This window comes from Oncorhynchus masou, chromosome 10 (assembly GCF_036934945.1).
Source record: "Oncorhynchus masou masou isolate Uvic2021 chromosome 10, UVic_Omas_1.1, whole genome shotgun sequence".
NCBI lineage: Eukaryota > Metazoa > Chordata > Actinopteri > Salmoniformes > Salmonidae > Oncorhynchus > Oncorhynchus masou.
This window is the reverse complement of record NC_088221.1, coordinates 6704862-6717034: the sequence shown is the minus strand read 5'-3', so window position 1 is coordinate 6717034 and position 12173 is coordinate 6704862. Positions and strand designations below refer to the sequence as shown.

Below are 12173 nucleotides of genomic sequence, written 5' to 3'. Positions count from 1 at the left end.
TCTTCTCCAAGTCATTAAGGTTTCGAGGCTGACGTTTGGCAACTTGAACCTTCAGCTTCCTCCACAGATTGTCTATGGGATTAAGGTCTGGTGACTGTCTAAGCCACTCCAGGACCTTAACCTGTTGATGCTCTGGGGGCGCAATTTCATTTTTGGATGAAAAACGTTCCCGTTTTAAACAAGATATTTTGTCACAAAAAGATGCTCGACTATGCATATAATTGCTACCGTTCGAAAGAAAACACTCTGACGTGTCCAGAAATACAAAGATCTTCTCTGTGCGTGCCCTAAAACGTGAGCTTCAGGCAAAACCAAGATGAGATGGCATCCAGGAAATGACAAGGATTTTTGAGGCTCTGTTTTTCATTATCTCCTTATATGGCTGTGAACGCAAGAGGAACGAGCCTGCCCTTTCTGTCGTTTCCCCAAGGTGTCTGCAGCATTGTGACGTATTTGTGGGCAGATCATTGGAAGATTGACCATAACAGACCACATTTACCACGTGTCCGCCCGGTGTCCTGCGCCGAAATTGGTGCGCAAAAGTCACCTGCCAGTATTTTTCCATGGGACACAGAGAGGAAAGCAAGCTTCCACGAACTGCATGTCAATGAAGAGATATGTGAAAAAACACCTTGAGGATTGATTCCAAACAACGTTTGCCATGTTTCGGTCGATATTATGTAGTTAATCCGGAAAAAGTTTCACGTTGTAGGTGACTGCATTTTCGGTTCGTTTCGGTAGCCAGACGCAATGTAGAAAACGGAACGATTTCTCCTACACACAGACGCTTTCAGGAAACACTGCGCATTTGGTATGTGACTGAGACTCTCCTCATTGAAAACATCAGAAGCTCTTCAAAGGTAAATGATTTTATTTATTTGGTTATCTGGTTTTTGTGAAAATGTTGCGTGCTACATGCTACACAAAATGCTATGCTAGCTTTGCATACTCTTACACAAATTAGTCAATTTCTATGGTTCAAAAGCATATTTTGAAAATCTGAGATGACAGTGTTGTTAAGAAAAGGCTAAGCTTGAGAGCAAACGCATTATTTTTATTTTATTTGCGATTTTCAGAAATCGTTAACGTTGCGTTATGCTAATGAGCCTGAGGCTTTAGTCACAAACCCGGATCCGGGTTGGGGAGTTTCAAGAAGTTAATGTGCTTCTTCTTGAGCCACTCCTTTGTTGCCTTGGCCGTGTGTTTTGGGTCATTGTCATGCTGGAATACCCATACACGACCCATTTTCAATGCCCTGGCTGAGGGAAGGAGGTTCTCACCCAAGATTTGACGGTACATGGCCCTGTCCATCGTCCCTTTGATGCCGTGAAGTTGTCCTGTCCCCTTAGCAGAAAAACACCCCCAAAGCATAATGTTTCCTCCTCCATGTTTGACGGTGGGGATGGTTTTCTTGGGGTCATAGACAGCATTCCTCTTCCTCCACACATGGCGAGTTGAGTTGATGCCAAAGAGCTCCATTTTGGTCACATCTGACCACAAGACTTTCACCCAGTTCTCCTCTGAATCATTCAGATGTTCATTGGCAAACTTCAGACGGGCCTGTATATGTGCTTTCTTGAGCAGGGGGACCTTGCGGGCACTGCAGGATTTCAGTCCTTCACGGCGTAGTGTGTTACCAATTGTTTTCTTGGTGACTATGGTCCCAGCTGCCTTGAGATCATTGACAAGATCCTCCCTTGTAGTTCTGGGCTGATTCCTCACCGTTCTCATGATCATTGCAACTCCACAAGGTGAGATCTTGCATGGAGCCCCAGGCCGAGGGAGATTGACAGTTCTTTTGAGTTTCTTCCATTTGCGAATAATCGCACAAATTGTTATCACCTTCTCACCAAGCTGCTTGGCGATGGTCTTGTAGCCCACTCAAGCCTTGTTTAGGTCTACAGTCTTGTCCCTGACATCCTTGGAGAGCTCTTTGGTCTTGGCCATGGTGGAGAGTTTGGAATCTGATTGATTGATTGCTTCTGTGGACCGGTGTCTTTCATACAGGTAACAAACTGAGATTAGGAGCACTCCCTTTAAGAGTGTGCTCCTAATCTCAGCTCGTTACCCGTATAAAAGACACCTGGGAGCCAGAAATCTTTCTGATTGAGAGGGGGTCAAATACCTATTTCCCTCATTAAAATGCAAATCAATTTATAACATTTTTGACATACGTTTTTCTGGATTGTGTTGTTGTTATTCTGTCTCTCACTGTTCAAATAAACCTACCATTAAAATTATAGACAGATCATTTCTTTGTCAGTGGGCAAACGTGCAAAATCAGCAGGGGATCAAAAACTTTTTCCCCTCACTGTATATAGAGATCCAGGTGCAAATAATCTCAATGTTTGACTTTTTTTTTAAACTCCAGCACACTGGCATTCCTGCATGCTCCAGAATGTGTTTAATTGGATGTCAAAGCAATGTTTTGGTCAATAGACCTTAAATAGGCACCAAATGGATGTGAACGGACTGAAACAGGGAGTGAATACTTGGGCTCATTTAGTTTTTTCCAGTCACCCAGCGTTTTAAAGTATTTTAAGTTGCATGCCCTAATGTACGACCCAGGGTTTTTCCCCCACAAGTAACAATTAACATACTTGTGTTTTCTGTAAAGTATTACGCTTAAAGTATATTTTATCTATGTGTCACAGTCACCAACTCAAAAAAAGAGAGGCCTTTAGTCTATCAAGAATAATTTGAATTTATGAAAAACGTGCTGTTGGTTGACTGGTCTGACTTTTAAGGGTGACTGATTGGTGTTCTTTCCGGGGAGGGCATGCAATTGGTGGTGAGTGAGTGATGGACAGGGTGGGAGGGGCTCTTCCTGTCCTTCTGGTTGGTCCACTCCCTGACTTTGCACTAATGATAGCCTATTGACACATGATATGGTCCTGAAAGCAATGTGTGGCATCCTTCCTCTAGCTTCCAGCATTCTTCCATGCTGTGTAATAGATTCCGGAGGGCACAAAAACTCCTAGTTTCACACACATGCACAAGCACACACAAACACACTTACTTTCCACTCTGGGTGATTTACTGAATCCTGACTTGAGATATATTACTCAAACACTTGTGCAAATCTGCTTTAGACATCAACTCATGATTTACATAGAAGTTCATGTTATGCCAGCATATCTTGAGCCCTGAATGCATTTTTAAGGAGATAGTTTGTATGAAAAATACATGTTTGTATCAACATGAAGACAAGTATCTTTTAATTTCACCTCCAGACATGTTTTTGATTGATCTGATTTTGATTGGTTTGTTGTGTGTATTTGCACTGTTTTGTTAAGTGCAAGAATCCAAACTTGTTTCAGCAACAATAGAATACTATTTTAGTCTAACTGAATAGGGGCTTACTCTGGTGTGTGAAGGAGTGCTGTGTGTGGGAGTGCGGGTGGCGAGAAGCCCGTAAGAAAGGGTTTTAGTTTTTTCACAGTCAGTGGAGAGGCCCACTCACGCACACACAGTCCTGTAGATTGTGAACTATAGGGTGTTGAGGCTGGTACTTGTAACTGGTACTGTTGAATAACTACTGCTCTGAAATTACAAACCACCAACTGTCATTTGGGGATTTATTAAACTCTTGAACCATGACATCCGTTTATGGCTGCCAAAGCATACAGCGGCAAATTATGTACTGTGAAGTTGATATTTATATTCCAGACTCTGACATTGCTCATTATGATATTTATTGATGTATTTCTTTACATTTTTGGGGGATTTGTGTGTATTGTATAGTTTGGCTTTACTGCACTTTTGGAGCTAGACTCATAAGCATTTCGCTGTACCTGTGTATGCAACCAATAACATTTTATTTGATTGAATATTTGTGTGGATTATATTCGTGATTAGATTAAATGTCTTGAGTCAATAAGTATTCAACCCCTTTGTTATGGCAAGCCTAAATAAGTTAAGAAGTGCACTCACTCTGTGTGCTATAATAGTGTTTACCATGATTTTGAATGACTACCTCATCTCTGTACCCCACACATACAATTATGTGTAAGGTCCCTCATTCGAGCAGTGAATTTCAAACAGATTCAACCACAAAGACCAGGGAGGTTACCCAATGCATCACAAAGAAGGGCACCTACTGGTAGATGGGTAAAAAAAAGCAGACATTGAATATCCATTTGGGTATGGTAAAGTTATTAATTACACTTTGGATGGTGTATCAACACCAGTCATTACAAAAATACAGGTGTCCTTCAAAACTCAGTTGCCAGAGAGGAAGGAAACTGCTCAGAGATTTCACCAAGCAAAAGGTGACCTTAAAACTGTTTCAGAGTTTAATGGCTGTGATAGGAGAAAACTGATGATGGATCAACAACATTACTCCAATACTAACTAAATGACAGAGTGAAAAGAAGAAAGCCTGTACAAAATACAAATATTCCAAAACATGTATCCTGTTTGCAATAAGGCACTAAAGTAAAACTGCAACAAAATAAATGGCAAAGAATTTAACTTTATGTCCTGATTACAAAGTGTTATGTTTGGGGCGAATCCAGCACAACACATTACTGAATATCGCTCTTCAAATTTTCAAGCATGGTGGTGTCTGCATCATGTTATGGGTATGCTTGTCTAAGGATAGTTTGGGGGGATAAAAGGGAACTAACAGAGCATAATCCTAGAGGAAAACCTGTTTTATTCTGCTTTTCAACAGACACTGTGAGACAAATGGTCCTTTCAGCAAGACACTAACCTAAAACACAAGGCCAAATATACACTGACATTGATTGTTCCAGAGTGTCCTAGTTACAGTTTTGACTTAAATCTATGGCAAGACTTTAACATGGCTGTCTAGCAATGATCAACAACCAACTTGAGAGCTTGAAGACGTTAAAGGAATCATGTGCAAATATTGTACAATCCAGGTGTGAATATCTCTTAGAAACGTACCCAGAAAGAAACACAGCTGTAATCACTGATAAAGGTGATTTTTAACATGTATTGTGAACACTTACAGTACCAGTCAAAAGTTTGGACACACCTACTTATTCAAGTGTTTCTTAGTTTCTTACCATTTTCTACATTGTAGAATAATAGTGAAGACATCAAAACTATGAAATAACACGTATGGAAAATGAAGTAACCAAAAAGTGTTAAACAAATCAAAATACATTTTATATTTGAGATTCTTCAAAGTAGCCACCCTTTTCCTTGATGACAGCTTTGCACACTGTTGGCATTTGTTCAACCAGCTTCACCTGGAATACTTTTCCAACAGTCATAAAGGAGTTCCCACATATACTGAGCACTTGTTGGATGCTTTTCCTTCACTCCGCGGTCCAACTCATCCCAAACCATCTGATTGTGGAGGCCAGGTTATCTGATGCAGCACTCCATCACTCTCCTTCTTGGTCAAATAGCCTTTACACAGCCTGGAGGTGTGTTGGGTCATGGTCCTGTTGAAAAACAAATGATAGTCACACTAAGTGTAAACCAGATGGGATGGTGTATCACTGCAGAATGCTTTGATAGCCATGCTGGTAAAGTGTGCCTTGAATGCTAAATACATCACAGAGTGTCACCAGCAATGCAACCCCACACCATCACACCTCCTCCTCCATGATTCATGGTGGGAACTACACATGCGGAGATCATCTGTTCACCTAGTCTGTGTCTCATTGGAACCAAAAATCTCAAATTTGGACATCAGACGAAAGGACAGATTTTCACCGGTCTAATATCCATTGCTCGTGTTTCTTGGCCCAAGTTCTTAATTTTCCACATTGACTGACCATGTCTTCAAGTAATGATGGACTGTCATTTCTCTTTGCTTTTTTGAGCTGTTCTTGCCGTAATATGGACTTGTTCTTTTACCAAATAGGGTTATCTTGTGTTTGCCACCCTTACCTTGTCACCACACAACTGATTGACTCAAATCCATTTAGAAGGAAATAAATTCCACATATTAAACTTTTAACAAGGCACACCTGTTGAAAACCTCTACAGCATCGGTGGGTCCCCCGCGGGACAGTTGAGCTAACGTAAGCTAATGTGATTAGCATGGGGTTGTAAGTAAAAAGAACATTTCCCAAGACATAGACATATCTGTTTTTGGCAGAAAGCTTCAATTCTTGTTAATCTAACTGCACTGTCCAATTTACAGTAGTATTACATTGAAGGAATACCATGCTATTGTTTGATGAGAGGGCACAGTTATGATCTTGAAAATGAATTAATAAACCAATTAGGCACATTTAGGGGTGCCTTGATACAAGCATTTTTACAGAAATGCAATAGTTCATTGTATCAGTCTAAAACTTTGCACATACACTGCTGCCATCTAGTGGCCAAAATAGAAATTATGCCTTGGCTAGAATAATATATTATGGCCTTTCTCTTGCATTTCAAAGATGGAACAAAAAAATACAAAATAAATCACGTTATTTTCTTTGTATTATCTTTCAGATCTATTGTGTTATACTTTCCGACATTAATTTAACATTTCCAAATGTTTTAAAATGGGCAGACTACCTCATGAAGCTGGTTGAGAGAAGAGTGTGCAAGAGTGTGCAAAGCTGTCATCAAGGCAAAGGGTGGCTACTTTGAAGAATCTGAAATATAAAATACATTTTGATTTTAACACTTTTTTGGTTACTACATGATTCCATATGTGTTATTTGGATGTCTTCACTATTGTTCCACAATGTAGAAAGGTCCAAATAAAGAAAAACCCTTTTGACTGCTACTTTATGTAAATAAGATATTTCTGAAATTCATCTGCAATAACTTTGCAAAGAGTTCTAAAACATATTTTCACTTTTTCATTATGGGGTATTGTGTGTAGACAGGGACAAATCAATTTTGAATTCAGGCTGTATCAACAAAATACAGAATAAGTCAGGGGTATGAATAGTTTCTGAAGGCACTGTCCTGTAGCAGTGCACATGCAAGGTTTGATTTAATTTAAGATCCAACTAGACTAAGTTGCATCTGCTTTTGATATACAGTATCTATGTACAGGTAACTGCCAAAATAAAGAAAAGGCCTTGAGTAAATGAGGGATACAAAGCATATGGAAAGCAGTTGCTTCCACACAGGTGTGGTCCCTGAGTTAATTAAGCAATTATCATGCTTAGGGTCATACATATACAGTACACACATATATATATATATATATATATATATATATAAATGCCCAGTTTTACCCATTATTTTGGCTACCATGGTTAGAAGAGAAGATATCTCAGTGACTTTGAAAGAGGGGTCTCAAAGGAGTATAAGGGGTTTAATGTGTTTGAGTTTGAGTGTGTACATTTCTCAGTAACAAGATCTCAATGCAATGAATACGTATGAGAGATTCAAGAGTGACGCCTGAGTGTGTTTTCCACCACCATCATCAAAACACCAAATGATGGAATTTCTCTTGGAAGACGGGTGTCGCATAACTCCAATAGATTTCCAGATACTTGCAGAATCTATGCCAAGGCGCATTGAAGCTGTTCCGGTGGCTCGTGGTGGCCCAATGTCCTATTAAGACACAATGTTCGGTTTCCTTTATTTAGGCAGTTATCGGTATGTTTAATACTGATGCTTATATCTGATAACCATATACAATTATAGTGTGCATGGCTTTGTGTTCATCCGCTTGATTAATAAATTAATGACCTGAGGCTTGTGTAAAGTGATCATCCCATAACTTCACATGACCACCTTCCTAATCCTAACACCGTCCTCCCCTCTGTTCTCCAGGAAGACAACGAGATCCCCTCCAGCATGTTCATCAAGGACTCCCACAAGACCCGCCAGGCCAGCCAGCTTGAGGACGACGCCCCTGCGGCACCTGCCCCGTCTGTCACCGGCATAGATGCCAACCGCTCTCAGGAGGAGGGTCTCCATAACATCAGCCTGTACTCCTCCGACAATGACACCGGGGGTCTCCACAAGGACGACGAAGCCCTGGAGGGAGAGGCAGAGCTGGGCCTAGAAGCGGCCCTGCCCTCCTTCGAGAGATCCAGAGCCGACCGGCTGAAGCGCTCCAGCCTGAAGAAGGTGGACAGCCTGAAGAAGGCCTTCTCGCGCCAAAGCATCGAGAAGAAGATGACCAGTATCAGCACCAAGATCGTGCCACCCGCGAGCCGTGAGAAGATCAAGAAAAGCTTTACACCAAACCACCCTAAGAGTCCCGCCGCCAAGAGCTCTTCTTTCAAGGTGTCACCCATGACGTTCAATGTGAAGAAGTTGCGAGGCGAAGGGGAGGCCTCGACACAGCCCGGAGGCTCGCCTAGCAGGAAAGCCCACGTGGAGATCCCTCCCTTGGGTAGCATGGATGGGGATCTGCCCCTGGCCGAGGTGTACTCCCAGGAAGGGCTGGGTGTGGAGGGGGGAGAGGAGCTAGCTAGTCCTTCTACCCCTGGGAACGTGCAGGCCGATTTGACCATCAATGGAGAAACGGGGAGCCTTGAGTGTGATCTGACCATCGATCGTCAACCGGGGCTTGCTCTCCCGGAGCATGATGACGATATGGGGGAGGAGGAAGAGGTTTATGATGAGGTAGAGGAGCAGGAAAGCCTGGTGGAGGTAAAGGACCCCATACCTGCTGTAGAGCAAGCTTCATAATCTCATCCCTCTCATCTTTTGCTCCTGCACAGTCCCTGGGTATTTTATGTTAACATGCCAAAACTGTAGTCATCCCTCCATCTTTCCAGCCTACCAATTTCAAAAAAATCTCAAGCCCCAGTGCTAACGATATGGAGCCCCTAAGCATTCCTGGCCCTCCAATGGCTCCAGCCCTGCATGTACGATTGATCCAAGAGATCCATGGACATATCCCAGATAACCAAGCTTCCATTTCAGAGATCCTGATTTATCAAGAGTGATCAAGATATCCTGCATCAGTTGCTCCTGCCTGGTCTGTATAGCTACCTACCTTTCTTTGGGGCTACCTTAGGAAAAGAACCAGCAAGCCAAGGGACTATAACTCACCTTCCCAACTGGAACCTAGGCTTCTGAACAGCACATCTCCAGGATGCTGAGCCAACTCACTCTCTCTGTTTATCTGTCTTTGCATGGGCCTCTCAGTCTGACGGATAGTCTCTTTGTTCTCCTGCCTCGCTTGAATGCCGGTAAATCCTTGGCAAAGAGGGTAGAGCCCACAGCTTGGGGAGGGTAGCCCATTGCCAGGTTGTCTGGGCATTGGTATGGGGTGGTAGCTATGTTTCTAAAGCAAGGTCGGTGTAAGGCTGAGTTTTGTGACATATGCATTTGACCCAGGTCTGGATGTAACCATATAACCCGAGTGCGGGGTAAAAATGGAGCCATAGCATTAAGGCAATTTCATGCCATCCCTACTTTAGTTAATTTATTTGCCATAATATATATACTCATCAGACCTCTCATGACAAAAAACAGCTTGAAAAACACAGCTTGAAAGTGGTAAGTGGTTAAGGGAGGGTAAGTTGATATCTCTGTATTAGGGTAAGGTCTACTGGGAGCACTATTGAGACAGAGGATGACTTGGGACCTTAAGGCTCTACAAACTGGGACTTTCCTAAACACCCAGGGCAATCATAATCTTACATTTATGTATATATTTGATTATAGGGAGTTAAATATCAGTAGGCATAATGACTTATATAAAATCATATTTGAGTACTGTCACCTGACTTTCATAAATATACTGTAAAAATTGTAATGTTGGAGTTGATTACGTGTGCATTCGGTGCACCTAAAGTTAGCATAGCACTCACATAAACAATGTTGACACATCCTATATGGTTGAAACACACATGCACACAAACACTAGATTAACTAGCACACATTTACAGAGGCACCCACAAAGACAATCACACGCACACTCATACACGCACGGAATTCTTCAAACTTACACAGGCTGTTGTGGGTAATTGCTATGCTGGAGTGAGGAATTCCTGTTTTGGAAGCCCTGTTGAAAAAAAACAGCATAGACCAGCATAGGCTGGTGACCAGCCTTCAGTGTTTGGACACTGGTCACCAGCATTCCAGCATATGGTGGCCACCCGCAAAACCCGCATCAAGTTACATTATGCTGGCTTTGCAAAGTGATGTCTAATTCCTAATGGGATCCAGCCTGAACGGGGATATCCAACAATTTGAATGTTTATTCACCCACGATTTGCATTCAGAATGATTGCCAGGGTTTTGCCCTCAAAACATCAAATCAAGCTTTATTTATACAGCACATTTCAGACAAGGAATGCAACGCAATGTGCTTTACGGGGGGGGGGGGGGACAAATAAAAAATTATAATATAGGTGAAATATTTACTACACAACAAACATAAGATAAAAAACTAAAGAATGGCACAAAATAAACCAATGGCTGTGCTGTGTAGGCAGTTCAGGAGGAGAGTCAAAGGCTTTTTCTAAAAATGATTTTTGATTAGGCCTAATCCAAAAATGCACTCCTGCGTGCGGACTACCCTAAAGCTTTTGTTCTGTTCAGTTCAGTTTGAGAAGGAGAGCTCAAAGATGACGAACCCCAGAGGTCAACTTTGATTGCTTGCTACTACTATAATTTATTTTATTAAAAACAATGTTACTTTTTCATTCTGAAAGCGTATTGATCAGAGTTATTGGCCTCACAATCAGCCAGATTCGATTGTGGTGACTGAAACTTGAAACAGCAGCCGTGGCACAATCAATTGGAAATGGACAGCTAATGGTGCTGAAAGTAGGCAAATTTGAGTAGGCATAATTAATTAGACTTTACTAACAACAAGAGGGCTTTGTGTTGGAGCCTATTTATTCATATTTAAGAAATAAGAGGTAGGCCTACCTGTTTGGCAGATTAAATTAGGCAATAGGCTGCTATATAGATATATTTCTCAGTCATTTCCATGTCAGTGAAGGGGGTATGATGGTATGCCATAGCCCTACTTTTTATGAAAGAAAATGGCAAAAAGCACAAGCTTACCTCTTGTTAGTTTAATATTTTAAAACTGATCCGATTATATAACATGATATATTAGAGCACTTTGGTCCTTGATGCTTTACAATATGCATTGTTTCGTGTCTTTGACATTCAGAGGCTGAGACACAACCTTCTATAGCCAAGGACCCAAAAAATATACTTTGCTTGGGAAGTAATTCTAATTCTCTCTATCAATTGATTAGGCGATTCACTTTCTGTACAATAAATGTTTAAACCCAGGCAACTTTTAGGGAAACCGTTGTGACCATCTCTCGTTGAGTTAAGCCACAGAAAAGGGCTATTTTTCTCAGACCTGCAAATACGATGATATATTCATGCAATGCTTCTACTATAAAGGAGATCTTTCCCCTCCTACTCTCTTCTATGGTGGTCTGTGAACCCACAACCTTCTGGCCAGCAGCCCTGTGGGCTATCAAAATTCCTGCATTGCCATGTAATGCTTACAGGAAGAAGAACACTTTCTAAAACTGTTTCTAAAAGGCTCTGGTCTGTCCAAGATGTGAGGATAAATGGTACAGACATGTTCTCCGCTATCCACTTTGTTTAAATTATTATTATTATTTGGGGTATAAGGGAGATTCACTTTTTTTCAAGCATTCAGGGAGGGTTTAATTGAAATGTAACTGATGAACTGTCCATATTAATTTCAGAAAGATCCCATTTTCTCAATGTAACCCTTACTACAAAATAATGTTCACCACCTAAACTGAAACAGTTTCAGTAACGGGTGAAATAAGTTCAACTAAGATATTGGGTTAGTATGCATGTTATGTATCTTTGTGTAGCATAAGATAAATTAATTGATTAATTAAAACAATCAATGTACATGCAAAAACACAGATATTGAAACAAACTATTCTAGAAAATCAAACTGCAATATAGCATGCTGGGAAATATGATAATGATGCATGTAGTTTAGCAGACCAGCTTGTCCAGCTAGACCATGCTGGACCAGCATACACTCCAAAGAAGAAAAAAAAGGTTTTGCCAGGGTTTAGGGTAATTTTATTTTTCATATTAGGAATTCCCTCTCCACAGTGTTTTCCTTTTATGCCATGACATGCTACACTGTTGCAAAGTTCCTTTAATTGCATAGTACACTATAGGCTACTGATTACAGTGAAAGGAAGGTAAACAACAAGTTACTGAATTTCTACAGCTGAATGAAGGAGTTATTGCTGTAAAAGGACAGTATGTTGCTGAATGCTGGTTACCTAAGACTATACCTCACTTGAGATTTGAAC

General features: G+C 41.2%; 1 protein-coding gene and 1 long non-coding RNA gene across 2 annotated transcripts in view; one reads left to right on the top strand and one right to left on the bottom strand.

Moving 5' to 3' along the window:
- The window catches only part of LOC135547083 (caveolae-associated protein 2-like), a 39133-nt gene extending 28912 nt beyond the window's left edge, over positions 1-10221 (top strand). The window contains exon 2 of the mRNA XM_064975738.1: positions 7711-10221. Coding sequence (XP_064831810.1) covers positions 7711-8577 — 867 coding nt within the window. The 3' untranslated portion in view covers positions 8578-10221. The remainder of the gene's footprint in view (positions 1-7710) is intronic.
- LOC135547084 (uncharacterized) overlaps positions 4150-12173 on the bottom strand; it is a 56401-nt gene continuing 48377 nt past the window's right edge. Inside the window, exons 3-4 of the long non-coding RNA XR_010456666.1 lie at positions 9846-9934; positions 4150-5417 (exon numbers count right to left, since the gene is read on the bottom strand). This is a non-coding gene — a long non-coding RNA (uncharacterized LOC135547084). The remainder of the gene's footprint in view (positions 5418-9845; positions 9935-12173) is intronic.